This window comes from Pavona decussata, unplaced genomic scaffold (genome assembly GCF_977016875.1).
Source record: "Pavona decussata unplaced genomic scaffold, jaPavDecu1.1 SCAFFOLD_417, whole genome shotgun sequence".
NCBI lineage: Eukaryota > Metazoa > Cnidaria > Anthozoa > Scleractinia > Agariciidae > Pavona > Pavona decussata.
The window spans coordinates 376,234-392,788 of NW_028145779.1; the positions used below are offsets into that span (position 1 = coordinate 376,234).

Below are 16,555 nucleotides of genomic sequence, written 5' to 3' on the forward strand. Positions count from 1 at the left end.
GTGTAACTATACGAAAAATGAAAAAGCCACTTCATCAAATATTTCAATGTATATTAGGAAATATATTCTGCGAAGAAATAAGACTATTATTATCATTATCGTTATCATTATCCTCATCCTTATCATTTTCATTGTCATCATCACCATCATCATCATTTTCATTATTATTATACGAAAGGTGTTGGAAGTCCTAGGGCACGGCTAAGTTCTGTAGAACCCAAGACACCTAAGGCTATGGGGCGTCGCTTGATGTCTTTGGATAAGAGACCAGTGTGTTTTACATGATTTGTTATCTAAACAACGACAAATGCTGAGACTTGTAAATGGACGAAATTTGTAAAACAAGCAGAAACAATACAGAATAAACTACAACTAACGTGGAAGAAACGCTTGACATGGATAATTTAGCTGTCACCATTAATTCTGCGTTATATTTCCACACGTTTCACGGTTGTTTTGATTGTTGTAATAAATGGAGCAGCAATTTTTCAAAAATCATGTATTCTGTCATGCTCTGGAGAGTGTTGCCGATCATTTGGTTCAAGAACTTCTTGAAGTACAAAATGATGGAATTTTTTATCAGAGTTATCCTTATTTTCTGACAGACCACCAGTGTATATTTATCAAACTTTTATAAATTTCGGTAAGTGCATATCTTAATGCTCAGCTAATGTTGGTTTAAGTTCGGGTTTTTTCGTATATCCATGTCAGCTGCCAACTTTCACTCGTTTCAATCCTGAAGGTAAACGTTTCTTATGGCTCCCGAAGAGCTTTCTTTCTTTTCCATTTTCAACAGGCGGCTGGTTGTTTCTCGTACAAACATTAACACAATGCGTCTCTTAAACTTGTGAAACTTAAATTTTTATACTTTTAGAATTATCAGAAATTGAATTTTTAGTAATGAATTTTGTGCATGAAACATAGTTTTTCAGGTCCGAATTCTTGTCGGAAGTTTAAGAAACGCAGGGACGCCTAAATTCTTATCAGCTGCGTTCTGCCCAACTTTCACTCGATTCTTTTCAGGACAATCAGCTGCTTTAAATCTGTGACCAAGTTTTACTTGATCAGTCAATTCTGACGTACAAGCAGCTTTCTATTTCAGTACCAAGCTTCTAAGATCTCAGTTAAATGGGCGATTTTAACGATGGCATAATTTCCTACAGCTATCATAATCATTCAGTTTGTTAATTGTTTTCTCTTGCCAACTTGTGTTAGAATTTTTGTTATCTAAACCTCACTGGGATCGATAGTCAAATTTAATTAAGAAAGGAAAAACAAAGGGGGGGGGGGGGGGGGGATCCTAGTAGTTTTTATTAAGGTAACTTCATCTTGAAAATCGCCTATTAGCCCACGCTGTAACTGGTAGACAAACAGGGTGTCTTCCGAAATTAGCCCTCTATATTTTGGTGATTTTTCGTGTGGATCCTGTTTATCGATTAAGTTATCTTAACAGAATTAATTTGTGTGAGTGATGTACTGTACGTGACACGAGAGCAAATACTTAAGTAAACAGCAATACGTTTCAGTAAAACCCAAAATAATGCTGCGCTTCTGCTTGCAAAACGACGTCGAATCTCATTTTGTTTTTCTCGATCTGCATGCGCACATCCTGTCGTACCCAGATCTAACGCGCCCATACACGAAAGATCCGCAAAACACGAAGAAAAACGGAGGGCAAGTTTCCTAGATTCGTTGCCGTATGCGGCACGAGAAAATAGCTGCTCTATCGGAAATTACTTATCTATACCTATTTGTCCTTTTGACATTGATGTATCAGTCGTAAATAATGAAATACATAATATAAGCAAACAAGCAACAATTGCATTTCAGCGTCCTCGGACTGGTCCAAAACAGGATGCAAATGTGTCACTTCTTGCCAAAGCTTTTCAATTATTCATTTTTCTTTCCTGTGAAGAAGTGAAATTTTGAGTCTGTCATTCACTGGTAAGTGATTTACTTTTCGCTTGGTAAGTATTAGATTTTGCAGTGAACCATTTCTTTTAAATTAAATTTGGCTATTAACGCACATTTGTAATAGCCAAAATATATACCCTTGTATCTCGATCAGGTAATTGCCAAGGACTTGCTCACCAATATTAGTGTTTAACTTTCTTATGTCTTTGGTTGATGGTTTTGCTACGTACTTAGGCGAAAACGGAATAGGTCCATAAATTTTAGATGATACGATATGTATATCTGTATAGTTACTTAACATTGTTTTTCGTTGCTTAAGAGAAACGTTTATTCACATTTATTAAATTGTAAGTCAGCTGCGTAATCAGACAATTTCTTTGGATGTACGAAACGATCAATACGAACTTGAAAATCGAGATGGCAAGACAGTTTGAAAATAATATAGGGGATGCATGTTCTCTGGTTTCTCGTTTTTACGATAAATCGCAATAAAAATCGTATCAGTAAATCGTATCTTTTTATTTCATTTATCCAAGGCGAAGATGACAGGTGGAAATTCTGATGAATCGCCCAAAGTCAGCAAGATGGCTCCTTCAACTAAGGAGCTAATAAAGGAATTCTGTAACTATACTACCACCCATGGAGTAGGAAGGCTTGCAGAAACCAAGACGATTTTTAGCCGGTTTATTTGGACTGTTTTCATATGCGGTGCCTTTGCTATGTTCTTCTACCAGATTCATGGTTTATTTGAATTGTTTCTGAGTCGGCCTGTATCAACCGTAGTGAAAGTCAAACATAAAACGGTAAGTCATTCTTACGTGAATTAACTGTCACAGAGAATAGCTTTGAAATAGTTATGTACAACAAGAACATATCACATGGGGTCTAGCAAACGCACTAATATATTTTTTTAACGTAGTAATCATCCTTATAGGAATTCATTCAAGAATTTAAAATGCCTTAAGCATTGTTTTCACTTTTTATTCCGTGCAGCAGAGGTGCTGCAAAAGAAAAGTGATTGCTGTGTATAATCATTACTTGAAATCACTCTAATTATTACGAACAGTACAATTAGCCTTCATTGCACCCAGAAAATTGGCCTTAATATTGATTAAAACTACCTTGGGCGTCCTCTCTCTGGCATATTTGCATGCCAGTAACTATTACATGTGCCATTAGGGGGTGCTTAATTATTCTTAACACAAAGCGTTCCGCTGCAAACTTTTAGACGTAAATATTAAATTATTTACGCATATGTAGGTTGAATTGGGAATTCACGGGGGATACAAAAGCGTCGACTATAGAAAAAATCCAAACACCAAACAAGAAACTGCTTCATGCCTAATCTTCAACCAGTAACAACATTTGAAACTTTCCAAAGAGAATAAAGGGTACCAAAAAAAAAAAAACATCTATGATTTATTCATGGACATGACTGTCAACTAGTCCAGCATGCAGTCTTGGTTAGGAATACAAAGTATTCAGTTCCAAACTGCTTTGAATTTTCGTTAATTAATATCAATTTGTTATCACAACACTGCATAGTCACGATAGGCCATTGGTCATAACAGGCCATTTTCACGTTGTCGTACATCTTTTGACAACAGTCGAAGCCGAATTCTTTTCGTTTAATTTTTAATTTCGTGTTTAAATTTTTCTCAAGAGTTTATAAAACAACTTAACATTATTATATATAATTTTCTGTGGAACGGTCCTGATAAAATAGCTCGATTAGCAGTAGTTAACGACATAAAATTTGGAGGACTTCGGTTAACAGATATTGAAACGTCTATAATATCACTAAGATTAGCTTGGCTTGCAAGAATTTATTCACCGGGCCAAATACCATGGAAGGCCTTTTTGGACAACCTCTTGGAAAATTATGTTGGGACTTTTTTTGTTAGCTGTAATTATACAATGAGGGATTATAATATCAATTCATCATTTTATAGTGAACTCCGATCCTCCAGTGGTGGGATGATTTTAGGAATGCTTTCTCTACTTTGCCTCTTACTGCGGAAATATAATTTGGAACAATAAGCTTATTAAAATAGACGGAAAGAGCATTTAATACCACAACTATGTTAAAGCAGGTATCCTATTAACTAGTCAGATGCAATTCGATAAGGGAAGTTTAGAGTCAGACAATATTGCAGCAGATACAGGATTGAAACAATCAAACTTTTCAACGTGGGCAGGGATTCGAAGTGCAATCCCTGGCCACTTGAAATCTTTGGATGATGATAGGAGAAAACTGGTTTATTGGAATTTTGCTGCGGGGAAAAAGTGTTTGATCCTGCGCTATGTAAAAGTAAATAATTCTATGAACTCCTCATTACAAAAAAGGAAATAGTATCAATTGAAAAATGACTTTGACTTAGATAATGTTACTGTGTCAAAGATTTTTCTCAATTTGCTGTCAGTTTCATCGGAAACCTTTCGGAAGCTTTCAGTTAAAACTGTTGGATGATATCGTTTTTATTAGTAAGCGACTAGCAAAGATAGGTTATGTTCTACACGATACCTGTACTTTTTGCAAAGTGGAAACAGAAACCATCTATCTCTTATTTTACAATTGTCTTCTTGCTCTTCCATTTTGGGAAAACTTTGAAAACTTCTGGTTTGTACTTTCAGGTAAAAGGGAAAAATTCACCTTACAAGATGTATATATCAGTAAATTAGAAAAAAATGCGAGTTATTGAATTATCTTAAACTCTCGCAAAATTGCATATATGGCAAAGTCGTAAACAAGATAAAATTCCAGAATGTGAAGTTTTCTTAAAACAAGTAGACGTCAAATATAGAACTGAGAAATATATTGCTGTTAAAAACAATTCACAGAAAAAATTTCAGGCTATGGGGTTATTGTATAGATGGCACTTATATATAACAAATAATGGTTTACAAATATAATTATAGTAATTGTTTACAAATATAAATGTGATTTATAAATAAACAATAGCCTCCATTTGGCGCGAAAATATGCTCAGATATTTGTCCGCGGACAATATCTGTTCCGAAAAGCGAACAGTTTTCCGAGAGCGAAGCTCGAGGAAAACTGTGAGCTTCGAGGAGCAGATAATGTCCAAGGACAAATATCTGAGCATATTTTTGAAGTCAAATGGAGGATATTGTGTTTATAATCCTTCAAATATTTTTCGCAACATGCGGGAATCTCGCGGGAATCGGCAGGATCTGCCATTCTGTCATATGTCAATCATGTCAAAGTTTGTCAGTTGGCTTCCAAAATCTCCACGTCAGATTTCGCTTCAGGTCGAAAGCGTTCGTTTGGGGAAAAGGTAAAACATTTGAAAGGAAAGTAAACTTGTTTAATTCCGTGAAAGACAAAAGCAAGATACAAGTGGCGGATAAGGTTACAGGGAATCTAACTACCTCTCGAGAACAAGCTAAAGATCACTGAAAGCGAAAAACTGTAAAGTATCGCATTCCGTAAAAAGTGTAAACTGTCTTCAACGAAACAGCCGGCGCTTTGTCGTTCTCTTCTATTATCTCGTGTTCAATTGGAGCAGCACTTTATATCGAAAATACAATTGTGGAATTTGCCAGCCGAAAACGACCTGTGAAGAAATCGGAGCTGAACCTGCAGTCGAATACGACGCCACCGGTTGTTTTTGCTGGATTCCATCGAAGTGCTTTCTTTGCTAACTTGACATTGAATGGAGCCAGCAACGAAGTCGTCCACAATCACTGAGGATTAAACTTGTTGCTCGAGAGTAGGACAAGCTGCTTCTCTTCGTAGAGAATTTCGACATCTCGGGGTATCATGGCTGGTTTTTGTTTCGTGGACGAGATTTTATGTTCGCGAGCGATCTCGACCAGGTGAGCATTGATATCATCATTTACCGGCTTGAACTCTGTCAGTAATGGTACTGAAATTTATGTTCTCGTTTTTTAAATTCCCTATATCCCGGCCAGCACGAATTGCTCTCATTGAATTACAACTAAACTGTAATATTTGCCGTCGTGTGAGCGAGTAAACTCGTTTAATAGCTTGTTGATGGCTTTCTCATTTCGCCAGACCGAAAGAAAACCATAAATACTCTTAAATGAGATGGGCTAAAACTTTTCGCCTTTCATATTTTTCAGTTTTACCACATTTTTAAACAAAGGGCTGTTAAACAGAGTTCAAACCAAGAGAAAATGTCTCAAATACGAGCTTGAGTATTTCAACATTTCGTTTACGAACAGCTTACCGTCAAAAACGTTTAGAGCGTATGTTGTTTTCTGATACTGGTTTATCGACCAGCAGGTTTATCTCTTCTTTTGTCACAAAAGCAAACCGTTCCCCCATCTTGACCTTCATTTTAATTGCAAACTTGACGCTCCTTGAAGTTTTTGAAATTGGGGAATATCACTTGGGGAATATCCTCGGATATTCCCCAGTTTTAGCTGGGGTATATTCGGTCACGTGTGGCGTTTAGACCAATCGCGCGCGAGCGAAAATATTCGATGGATTATAATTAATAATAGCTCACAAATGTAAATAGAGTATACTGAGAGTCTTGTGAACACTTCTTTATTTTCAAAATGACAGTAAAATATGTGGAAAAAAAAGTTCAAATTTTGTACTTTCAGAGGGGAGTCGATTACAATACCTCTAATTAGCACGAGAATATAAAACAAAAAACTGATGGATTCTAGTACTTGTCCTTACCAATGACACCATGATGAAATAGACGTGTGCTTCTGGAATTGAAATTGAGTTGTATTACTCGTTGTACAAAGTGGTCTCGTTTTGAACGAAAATACACTTTGCAGTGACTGTTGGCTATCTTACTCTCTTTATCAACAGAAAGTGGCATTTCCAGCCGTAGTAGTTTGCAACCAAAACCCCGTCAAATTAGACTTCATACCAAATAACTACAACAGCGACATAAATGAAGAAATTCGTAAAAGACTCCACATCGACAACAAGAAAGGTACATGAAATGTAATTACCATTAATTAAAAGAAGTCTTACTTTAAAAGGTAGCTCCACAGGGTTATCAATTAAGATATAGCGCGCGCTATCTTTCACATCGAAAACCAGTTTTCTCTTGATTTCTATCCACCAATTTATTGAAATTCCCCAGAATGTAATAATTAAGAACAAAGCTGTGGCGTTGAACCATCGCTGGTAAAATAAAACCTTTGGGTCATGAGTTATTAAGTAAGTGTGTATTTGGCTTTCATTTTTAATTGATATTTTCAGCTTCCTTCGGCCAAAGGTTCGGAAATTGTCACTGCGGATAGCGCCTCATCAGGAAAATCTTTGAAAAGCAAAAAAATTACGCGTTGAAGAGGCAGATTCTGGTTTTTGCCACTGCGTAAAATGTGCCCTAATTAGAGAAAATTATTTGATGAAACCTCTTTGCAAGTTTTTTAGGAAATTATACCGCAAGAAACTCAAGAATTCCAGATGAAAGTTTAAATTTTCACAGAAAATAATTACGTCTTAGAATAGGAATTCGGGCAAGCGTGAACTTTAGTGCAGGGGAATTGTTTACTAAACGTTTTACGAGAACTACTGGGATGAAATCTACAACCACGCTAATCTTTGAAAACACTAGCATCGACATCTTCGGTTTCTAAAACTATTATAGAGAATGTTTCCCTGGAAACATTGTTCTATTTCTACTTCAAGGCTGACACGTTTGCTGTTTTTGTAATTTTATGACTTTGCATTGAATTCAGTTAAAAAAAAAATTAACTAACTTTTTTTTTTGAATTTTTTTTTTTTCTTATTTTCAACCAAAGTTAAAGGTTTCGGTACCCGCTTTATCGCCAGCTGCAATAGTTTTGATTGGTTCACGGTGCTTTGTCTCTTGTGATTGGCTTTAGTGATTACTCTCGTCGATTTTGGTTTTCCAACTTCAACCAAAACTAAAGTGCAATCCGGTATGTAACTAAACCGATCCGTTTAATAAATTAATTAATGATTATATTAATGAATGAAATCTTAAATCTCGGTTGCTATAATGTTGGGAACGGAAGGTGTGCAGCAAAATGTTTCCTTTTGAAGCAATGCAGAATTATTTGTAATTACACAAACGAGTTTTTCCCTTCACTTGTTTATTTCGAATAAGTAAGGATTTGGTAAAACATTTGACAATAAAAGTCTTGGATAAAATATGACTTTTCGAGGTTATTATCAAATGAAAGTAAAATAATAATAGTGAAGAGATGAATAAATTGGAAGTTAAACAAAGAGTTTGGCTCTAATGGAGTCGCTCTGGGTGTTTAAATTGAGTCTTATTATTGTTCATAAACAAGACAATCCCATTTCGTGCTACACTTTCTGCGAATGCTCACTTGCTTATTTATTTATTTATTTATTTATTTATTTATTTATTTATTTATTTATTGTGCGATTTATGTCATCTAGATTCTCAAAATCCCAATTTGGGAAACTCGTCAACCGACAGCGACGATACAGCTGATGAATATTACGATCCTGAACAACAACTTAGAATTGAATATCTTGCTGAAGAATTGCTGATAGCAAAGCTAGCAGTAGAGAATGACACCACTTTATACGCAATGGGACACCAATTTAACGACTTCGTGTTTGATTGTTACTTCAGGGGAACTGATTGCAGGTGAGATTTTAAGGTTTTTTGTTCATTATTACACGGTATTATCTGTATCTATTTGATCACTTACAGGAATTGTTGTTCCAGATAAATGCTCTATATTAATGATAATCGGTTAAGTTAAAGTGAATCAACTAAAAGCGGCCATCATTAATTATTTTGCCAATAATTTAAGCGCGGCTGGGCGACAGTGTCGGCAATTGAGAAAAAGTGAACTTCCAAACTAAATGGGGTATGGGGCGGAGACATTTTCAAGACTCTCTGGTTTCAAGTTCTGTTGTCTGTAAGTCGTGATTTACTGAAAAATCATTAAGTAAATTGAACCGTGGTTGAAAAGCTTGCAATGGAACCTGTGAGATAGATAGACAGACAGACAGACAAAGGGCCGGACGGATGGATGGATGGAGTTTAGCTCTGTTACAACTTATATAAAGATAGACGTAAATTTCGGCTTGCAAGTATTCATCACAAATGAAAGGCAAAAAAAGAAACAACAACAACTACAAGCTTAGTATCTTGTTTAACTTCCCTCAAAATGAAATGAGTACCACATGCTGTACTAAAACTACTCTACTAATATTTAAGTTTTTGTCACATTTCAGAAACTACTCCAACTTCTGGTCTCGTTTCTGGGACTATCGTTATGGAAACTGTTACGAGTTTAACGGCGGGAAGGATGATAACTACAATGATCAGACGATTTTGAAAACCCACAGTACTGGACCATTTGGAGGTAAGGTGAAACTTTGACGTAAATCAAACGGAGGTTAAACTAACTGTGCTATTACAAAAAGTAAATTAATACAGGATTTTGCATCAGTGAAAATTACTACCTACGGTATAGCGCATAACGTTTTAAGACTAGGTGTTGTAAAATGAAGTCTCGATACACAATGGGCGAGATAAAGTGGGGAGTAGGGACGGACGAACGGACGGACGGACGGACGAACGGACGGACGGACGGACGGACGGAAGTGTGGGTTAATTTGCATGGTTCTGGTGTACATGTCAGTTTAATACGGATGATGTTAAAGGATCCAAGCAGTTCTACAAGCCATAATGTTAACGATATCTTGAAGCCGCATCACGTATTGTCTAGCAAAGGTTAACTCTGTTCAAAATGTTCTAACACAATGAAAACCCATTGTGGGAGGGATTGTTGCAGCTCTTGATCTTACGATATGGCTATGAAATATTTGCTTGTCCGTGCGGGGGTGAATAGCTTAAAACAACTTCATTAAACTCCAAGTAATATAATTGACGAGTTTTTCTGTAATTCGCTTTCTAAAAGCATGTAAGTTCGCATCAATGTCTTTTACTCCAATTACCACACCTTTTCGATTTCCCTTTTGAACGAAGTCTTAGACCCATCGAATTCTGTTTAGAAGCGCTTTATGCCACTTTGCAATCAACGCTAATTTGTGTAAATCTTATTGGTATTACTTTCAATTAAGTGTGATTGCACCGTTTGTTCAGTTTGGCCTTTAAAATTCTTAAATTTCCTCCCTTTAAAAATGTAAAAGTTTTCAGGAGTCAAAAGATAAGTCACTTGACTGATTATGATCAACCGAGTGAGTCTAATTAGGAGAAGGGCTGTTTGAGTTGACATTGACTGACTTTCAGATTGAGACAACCTGAGCGTAAGTCATCGTCAACGACAAGTAAATTGTGAAACGTCAGTATATGGTTCAATAAATGTCAGACCTGATTGTCTACGAAGTCGGGATTTCATTGGTCGTCTGTCAGTAAAGCCGTGATGTCATTGGCTGCTTTTATTTCTATTACAGGGCTCAAGCTGAATCTCTTCATTGAGTCTCTTCAATATGTTCCAGCACTTAGTCACTCAGCAGGTGCCAGAATAGCCATCCACGATCAAAACAGTGTGTCTTTCCCAGATGAAGAAGGAATTAATGTTCTCCCAGGGATTTCTACGTCTGTTGGTGTCAGAAGAGTACGTGTAGCCCTACTATTTCTAGCTCACAGGCCTCAAAAACCTTTTGTCTTTTGAGAGTTGTAATAGACCCTTCTCCAAAATGATGGCCGAAAATTCAAATAAGTTAAAATAAAAAACGTATACCAGCACTAGAAAGAGCAATTGAACTTTAGTAACCCTGCAAAGTTTCAGCATATTTGGTGTAATATCAGCTGAGCAAATGTAAGTTGAAAAATGAAAAATTTACAGACGTTTGTATGACTGGGGAAATGACGTATACCCCCAGTCATACTAACGTCTGTGAATTTGTCAAATTTCATCTTACATTTCCTAAACGGACATAACACCTAATATGCAGAAACTTTATAAGGTTACTAAAGTAAAAGTGCTCTTTCCATTGCTTCTATCAGTTTTTCATTCAGTTCAATATTAACTCATTCAAATCTGTTGCCGCTATTTTGGAGAATGGTCTTTTATCAAACGTGAGGAAGAGTGTTTTACTCGATCTTCAAATACATAGAAGGGGGTTACAAAAAGGAGTGGCAACCGTGCTTTTAACTTCAAGGTATTTGGAAATCGGCTGAAACACCTTTTTGAGTGTTTGGTATAGCTCCTCAAACCATTGATATCAGTTGTAATAGAAGTTCATGGAAAACGTTCACCCAATTTTATTATAATTTAAAATCACATTTCCAAACCTCCTTCACAGTAGTGTTTTCCTTTATTTCTTTTCGTGAACTTTTAATGAGATTGAGAGTGTGGAACCTTAAGTTTGTTTTTCGTTAATATTTCCAAAGTAACATGTAAGCTTTCATTTACTGCGTTTGGTTATTTGTTCAGACAATTTGGTTGTTTCCTTACGAGCTTTGCAGAAATAGAGAAATCGTAAAGTACAGGCTTGATTTCCATATTTTGGACCTTCAAGGAAACAGTTTTGGTCTTACTCTATACCCTCCACGTTTTATTGTTATTGCTCTCATGCTGTCAATATTAAGAGTCTGTCACCTCACGCCCAAAAACCAAAACAAGGCCAATCTCGATACAGTTAGGCTGGGATCGATAAGAATCATCATCGTCATCATAATCATCTTTTAAGAAAGCTCATTATCATTGAATAAACATTACGAATGGTGATCAAGTTATTTTAAAAATTCCATTGCACATGTATACGATGACGTGCGGGTTTCTCCGGGGTACATCCAGTGATGGTCAAGACTTGACTGCGGATAAACAACTGCTTGCGGACTCGGAAATCGGTTGTTCATCAAGCGTAGTGAACAAATTTGACCGCCCGCAGAGCTATTCACTTTTGCCCTTTATTACAATGCATTTTATATAATGAGCGAATTTTTTTTTAGGAGGTCATCAAACGAGTCGACCCCTTCAATAACGGAAGTTGTAGAAAGTCATCCGATGATGAAAGAATGGACAAACCTTATACACGAGAGGTATGTATATTTGTGCTATGTCAGAGAGATACGTAATGCCTTTAAAATAGGTAAGCGTTTAGATGGTACCTGGTGGTCTCCCCTAAATTAACGCTTGTCTAGCTGAAGTGAACGAAAGAGGGGAGGGGAAGACTAAAAAAACCTACGGTGATGTAAATAAAGTTAGATTTTTTTAAAGTTAAATTTAAATTAAGAAATTAAAGTAAGTTTCCCGCAAAGTTATCAGGCGACAGTTAGGTATGAACTTTTAACGTTCATGTGTCTTGATCCGTCTTAAACTTCTGGCCATCCAGAAGCAGTGACCTATTTTTTGAGTCATTTGACGCCATGTCGATTACATAATGTACCTTCCATGTTTCATTGTCAAAGCTTCAAAGCTGTTGAAGTTTTGACGAGTGGGCAAAATGTTCTACCCCCACTCTCCTCGATTCGCCAGGCTTTAAAATCGAATGAATATCCTACTATAAAACGGAAAATAAAATAATGCAGTTCATAATAAGATTAATTTCGCAGGCTTGCATGAGGACTTGCTTAGCTGATGCCCAAATAAGAGAATGTGGTTGTGCAGATGGTCAATACGCTTTTGAGAACAAGCCTATCTGTGACACCCTCAAGGATCCGAAAACAGGTGGTTATAACATTTCGATCTGTTCTACGTGAAAGTCTGTGTTAAGATATTGATGGTGAATTTTTGACATGCATTAATTACATCATCTCACCTTATCGATACCTAAACGATCTGTAATAATACTTTACTAAATTGTGACAAAAGCGCATTCATTTGTATCATTTCACCAAAAAACAAACAAACAAACAGACAAAAAAAAAAAAAAAACAGTCAAAGGGGAGTTACTTTAAGAGCAATTATCATGATGTGGTATGTTATTATGTTAAAAGTACATATGTTCTGTAGGGAGGGAGGTGGGGAGGTATGCTTTGCTATCAATTCTAAGTACACCTGGTACTCCCGAATTAACTGTAGCGCTTTTTCCATGTATGCCTTCATTTCCATGTACCAGATAAATGTCTGGATGGAGTGGAGACAGAATACAATGAGGGAGTACTGGATTGTCAAACTGGATGCCCAGTGCCTTGCAGGTGAGAGCCAACTTAGAAATTTCTGTGGCTCTTGATTTCGGTTTATCGAAAGAAAATAAGGTTAATGGCTCATACAGCTGTCTACACCATAATACAAAAGCATTATATGTGACCTAAACGTCTATATTTCAACACCTTAAAAGTTGTACTACTTGTTTTAATAACTAATATTACTCAAATTATCAAACTAAATAAGGAATAAATACAGTAGTTAATATTAAAAGCGATTTTAGTAATTTCATATCACCTATAATAATGCTTTTATATAGAGACACGAAAACGTTATAATCGGACATACGCTTCTAAAGTCACATTTCCATGGCTGAAACGGTGTGTTAATTTTTAGCCGAGAGATATCTGAATCAAAGGAAGGTACATGCCTCCCTTCGAAATTCCTATCTAAGTTATGTTTGGTCAACCTCTCATTGTAGGAATCCCAAGAGGACATAAGAAGGGTTAATATATCATATTGTGAGGACATTATCACTGCACATGTCGATCGACAACGTTATCCCTGATCAATCATGTAAATTATGTATGAATACATTCATACAGTAAGCGTTGTCATTAAAACGGGAATGAACAGGGGATGTACTCTCTTCTCGAGGTGGCTTAATTCTTCTCTCATCTCAAGAACTCTATGTACCACCGCATAATACTTAGGATGCTCACATGGAGCAGGTTCGCTGATTAGAAAACATGGTAAATATTCCCTCCGGAAACGAGCTAGGGAAGTTAATTAGGGAATCACAATACTGGACAAGGAAAAAGATGGATGTAACGTTTGTTGAAGAGCTTTTACTTATTTAAGTGATAAATTATTTATTTTGTAACTGCCTGTGCAGGGAGGTTGTGTTTAAAACTTCAATGTCATTGGCAGAGTGGCCTTCAGAAAGTTATAAGGTGAGCAAATTAATGAAAGCAGAGACACATTTTGAGGCCGGGTAAATATCGCCATGCAGATGATTTATTGTCGAAAGTTTAGGTGGCTCTGAGAACCCTTTCTAGAATTCTTGGATACATTTGAAAAAGTTGCGTCTTAACATGCTGATTACGATAGGAAAAAAATGGAAGTCATCAAGCTTTAATTTATCCTCACTTAAAGTTAAAATTACGGCTATTTTTAACAGGCTATATTTTCTCTATGGTAGTCTATCAAGTCGAGAAAATGTATCTAATGATAGTTTTTATTAATTAAATTACTAAACCTAAAAAAAAATTATGATAACAAAGTACTAGAATATCCCGCACGCATGCCCCGTTATATTCACACGCCTATAATTGTGGCAACAGTGTATTAACTTACTGACTAGATCATTCCCATTGCTGTCACTTCAGAATACCCTTTTCAACCGTCTATATAAGCGACCGAACGAAGCTTATGACAATCAGCTTGACGACGGTGTGGAATTTCTAAAGTAAGTATAAAATCTTGAATATGGTTGTACCTATACTATATTTATCAATTCCCAGCGAAATTTTATTCCCAATTTTCGCCCAGCAGTCTTATAGCAAATTCACCGCCTTTGAAATTTCATACGCTTGTAGATGCCGCAAACTACGTATTTGCTCAAAGAAAAGAAAACAAAAAAAAAAAATAAAAATAAAAATAATAAAAAAAAAGCGACAAACAATGACATGCAAAAAAGCAAACAAACAAAAAAAGTAAAAAGAATAAAACACGATAAACGCTGCTTGAACTGGGTACTGAAATCCTCGAGTATCTTCTAAATACTAACCCAGACACTCAAGCTTATTTTCATTGTTTTTCTCTTGGCCTTACGATGTTGGTTATTCTATTTCTACACGATGTAATCTTAATTTTGCTCTGCTCTTTAATTTAAATTTGTAGCAAAAATTTTCTCCAAGTTCGAGTCTTCTACGAGAGACTAAACTACCAAGAAGTAACGGAGGAACTGAACTACAAAGTAAGAACGATACATTCAGATTTATTGCTAAGAACAAAGACCAAAGTATAAAATGCTAACGCTTGATGTCAAAGTCTCATGTCTGAGCCTGGGAAGTGGGTATCACCTCAAATTAGTTAAGGAACTGTATTTAGATCGGAAAGAGGGGATGGGATGCCAACTTTGAACTCTTATAACTGTTATGAATACCTGAGCTATGCCACTCAACTCCATGCCTTTTTCAGATATTTATCTTGAAAAACAGATGATGTGCTCAGTCAGTGTTCACTTAAGTTGACACTATCATAACCGCCAAATATTGATTGGCAGACAGGTTTTTCAGTACCTAGAATATTCCTGTAAAATAACATTCTTACCTTCCATTTCATCTTTTTAGATAATTTTTCCCCTTCTTTTAGTATTTGATGATGTTTTGGTCAATTTCGGTGGCTTTCTTAGCTTAGTTTAAAGACTTTAGAACTTCAAAATGTCGGATCCAATAAGTTGCTGTGCTGAAATCTTGACGTAAATTGTAACGCCATATAATGTCATCACTTCCCATTAAGAACTATGACGTTTTATTTACATCCAAGTTTCATTGTCATACATAGCTTTCATCTTGTCAGGGTCAAGAAAGGGTGGTGGAATCTTGATCTAAGTATTTAGCTTGGGAGGCAGAAACCCATACCTTAAATCCTATAGAGAAGAAGCGACGTGATAATAGAGTGACCTATGACCTTGCCCGCCCTTTTATTCTCAAAGATGTTGTGATATTTTTGCAGGCAGTCAACTTGTTGGCAGATATTGGTGGTCAGCTTGGGTTGTGGATCGGGATATCAGTGCTTACATGCTGTGAATTCCTCGAATTATTGTTACTCCTAGGGCAGACGGCAATGAAACGAATGGCTGCTAAAGGTAGCAGAGTGGAAGTGATATCAACCTGACCAGAAGTCACTCAATATAATCACTTACTACCTCGTTCACCTTGTGGTAGATGAAATACCTTCCATACGCCGAACCCATTGCCCGCGCTTTAAAGTTTGACTCAGCGCAGCGCCCCAGGTTGTTTCAGGTGGCTTATTAAATTAATTCAATCAATTTTGACTTCCCAGTTGCAATCTTCGAGCAACGGCGCTGATTCAATTAGCGTACTGTATGTGGAAAAAAAGTCTTCGAGGCTTTCTTCGTGATCAACCTACCAGGCCTAAGCTAAGCCCTAGTTTTTTTTTTTTTTTGTTTGGCTCACGAAGCAGATACTGTCTAGCCTAATTCAAATCTGTCAAACCAAATTGACTCAGACACTGTTCTTGCAGGCGAATCACAGCCACACTGATGGCTTCTTAGCATTGGATGTATGTAGTCTGAACTCTAACTTCACTCCTTCAGTTAATCCCGGGCGGCTTAGACTACGTACCCCTCTTGCGCCGAACCAAATGGTACAGCAGTGGTTGGACAGTGTTACAGCATCTGAATCAATGTGCTTCGGCAGATTTGAACTAGGTAAGGGAAAATCTCCCCCAAAAAATCAGTTAGGTATGAAAATGACGTCTCAGTCGTTGTTATTCAATAGAGATGCACCTAAATGCTCAGCAAGGAAACCAGCAAGTTTCCTGTTCCAGGAAACGATTCCTTCCTAATACAAATTTATCAACTTTAGAATAA

At 36.6% G+C, this 16,555-nt stretch overlaps 1 protein-coding gene across 1 annotated transcript; it reads left to right on the plus strand.

Annotated features, from left to right (window-relative positions):
- Positions 1-1,851: 1,851 nt before the first annotated feature.
- On the plus strand, positions 1,852-16,126 carry LOC146450861 (epithelial sodium channel subunit alpha-like). The gene is made up of 13 exons (XM_085099864.1): positions 1,852-1,944; positions 2,451-2,717; positions 6,728-6,854; positions 8,300-8,513; positions 9,110-9,240; positions 10,295-10,458; positions 11,799-11,888; positions 12,402-12,516; positions 12,908-12,986; positions 13,832-13,889; positions 14,325-14,404; positions 14,839-14,914; positions 15,676-16,126. Exons 2-13 carry the CDS (start codon positions 2,457-2,459, stop codon positions 15,835-15,837), a joined length of 1,557 nt encoding a protein of 518 aa, XP_084955990.1. The 5' UTR covers positions 1,852-1,944; positions 2,451-2,456; the 3' UTR covers positions 15,838-16,126.
- Positions 16,127-16,555: the final 429 nt, after the last annotated feature.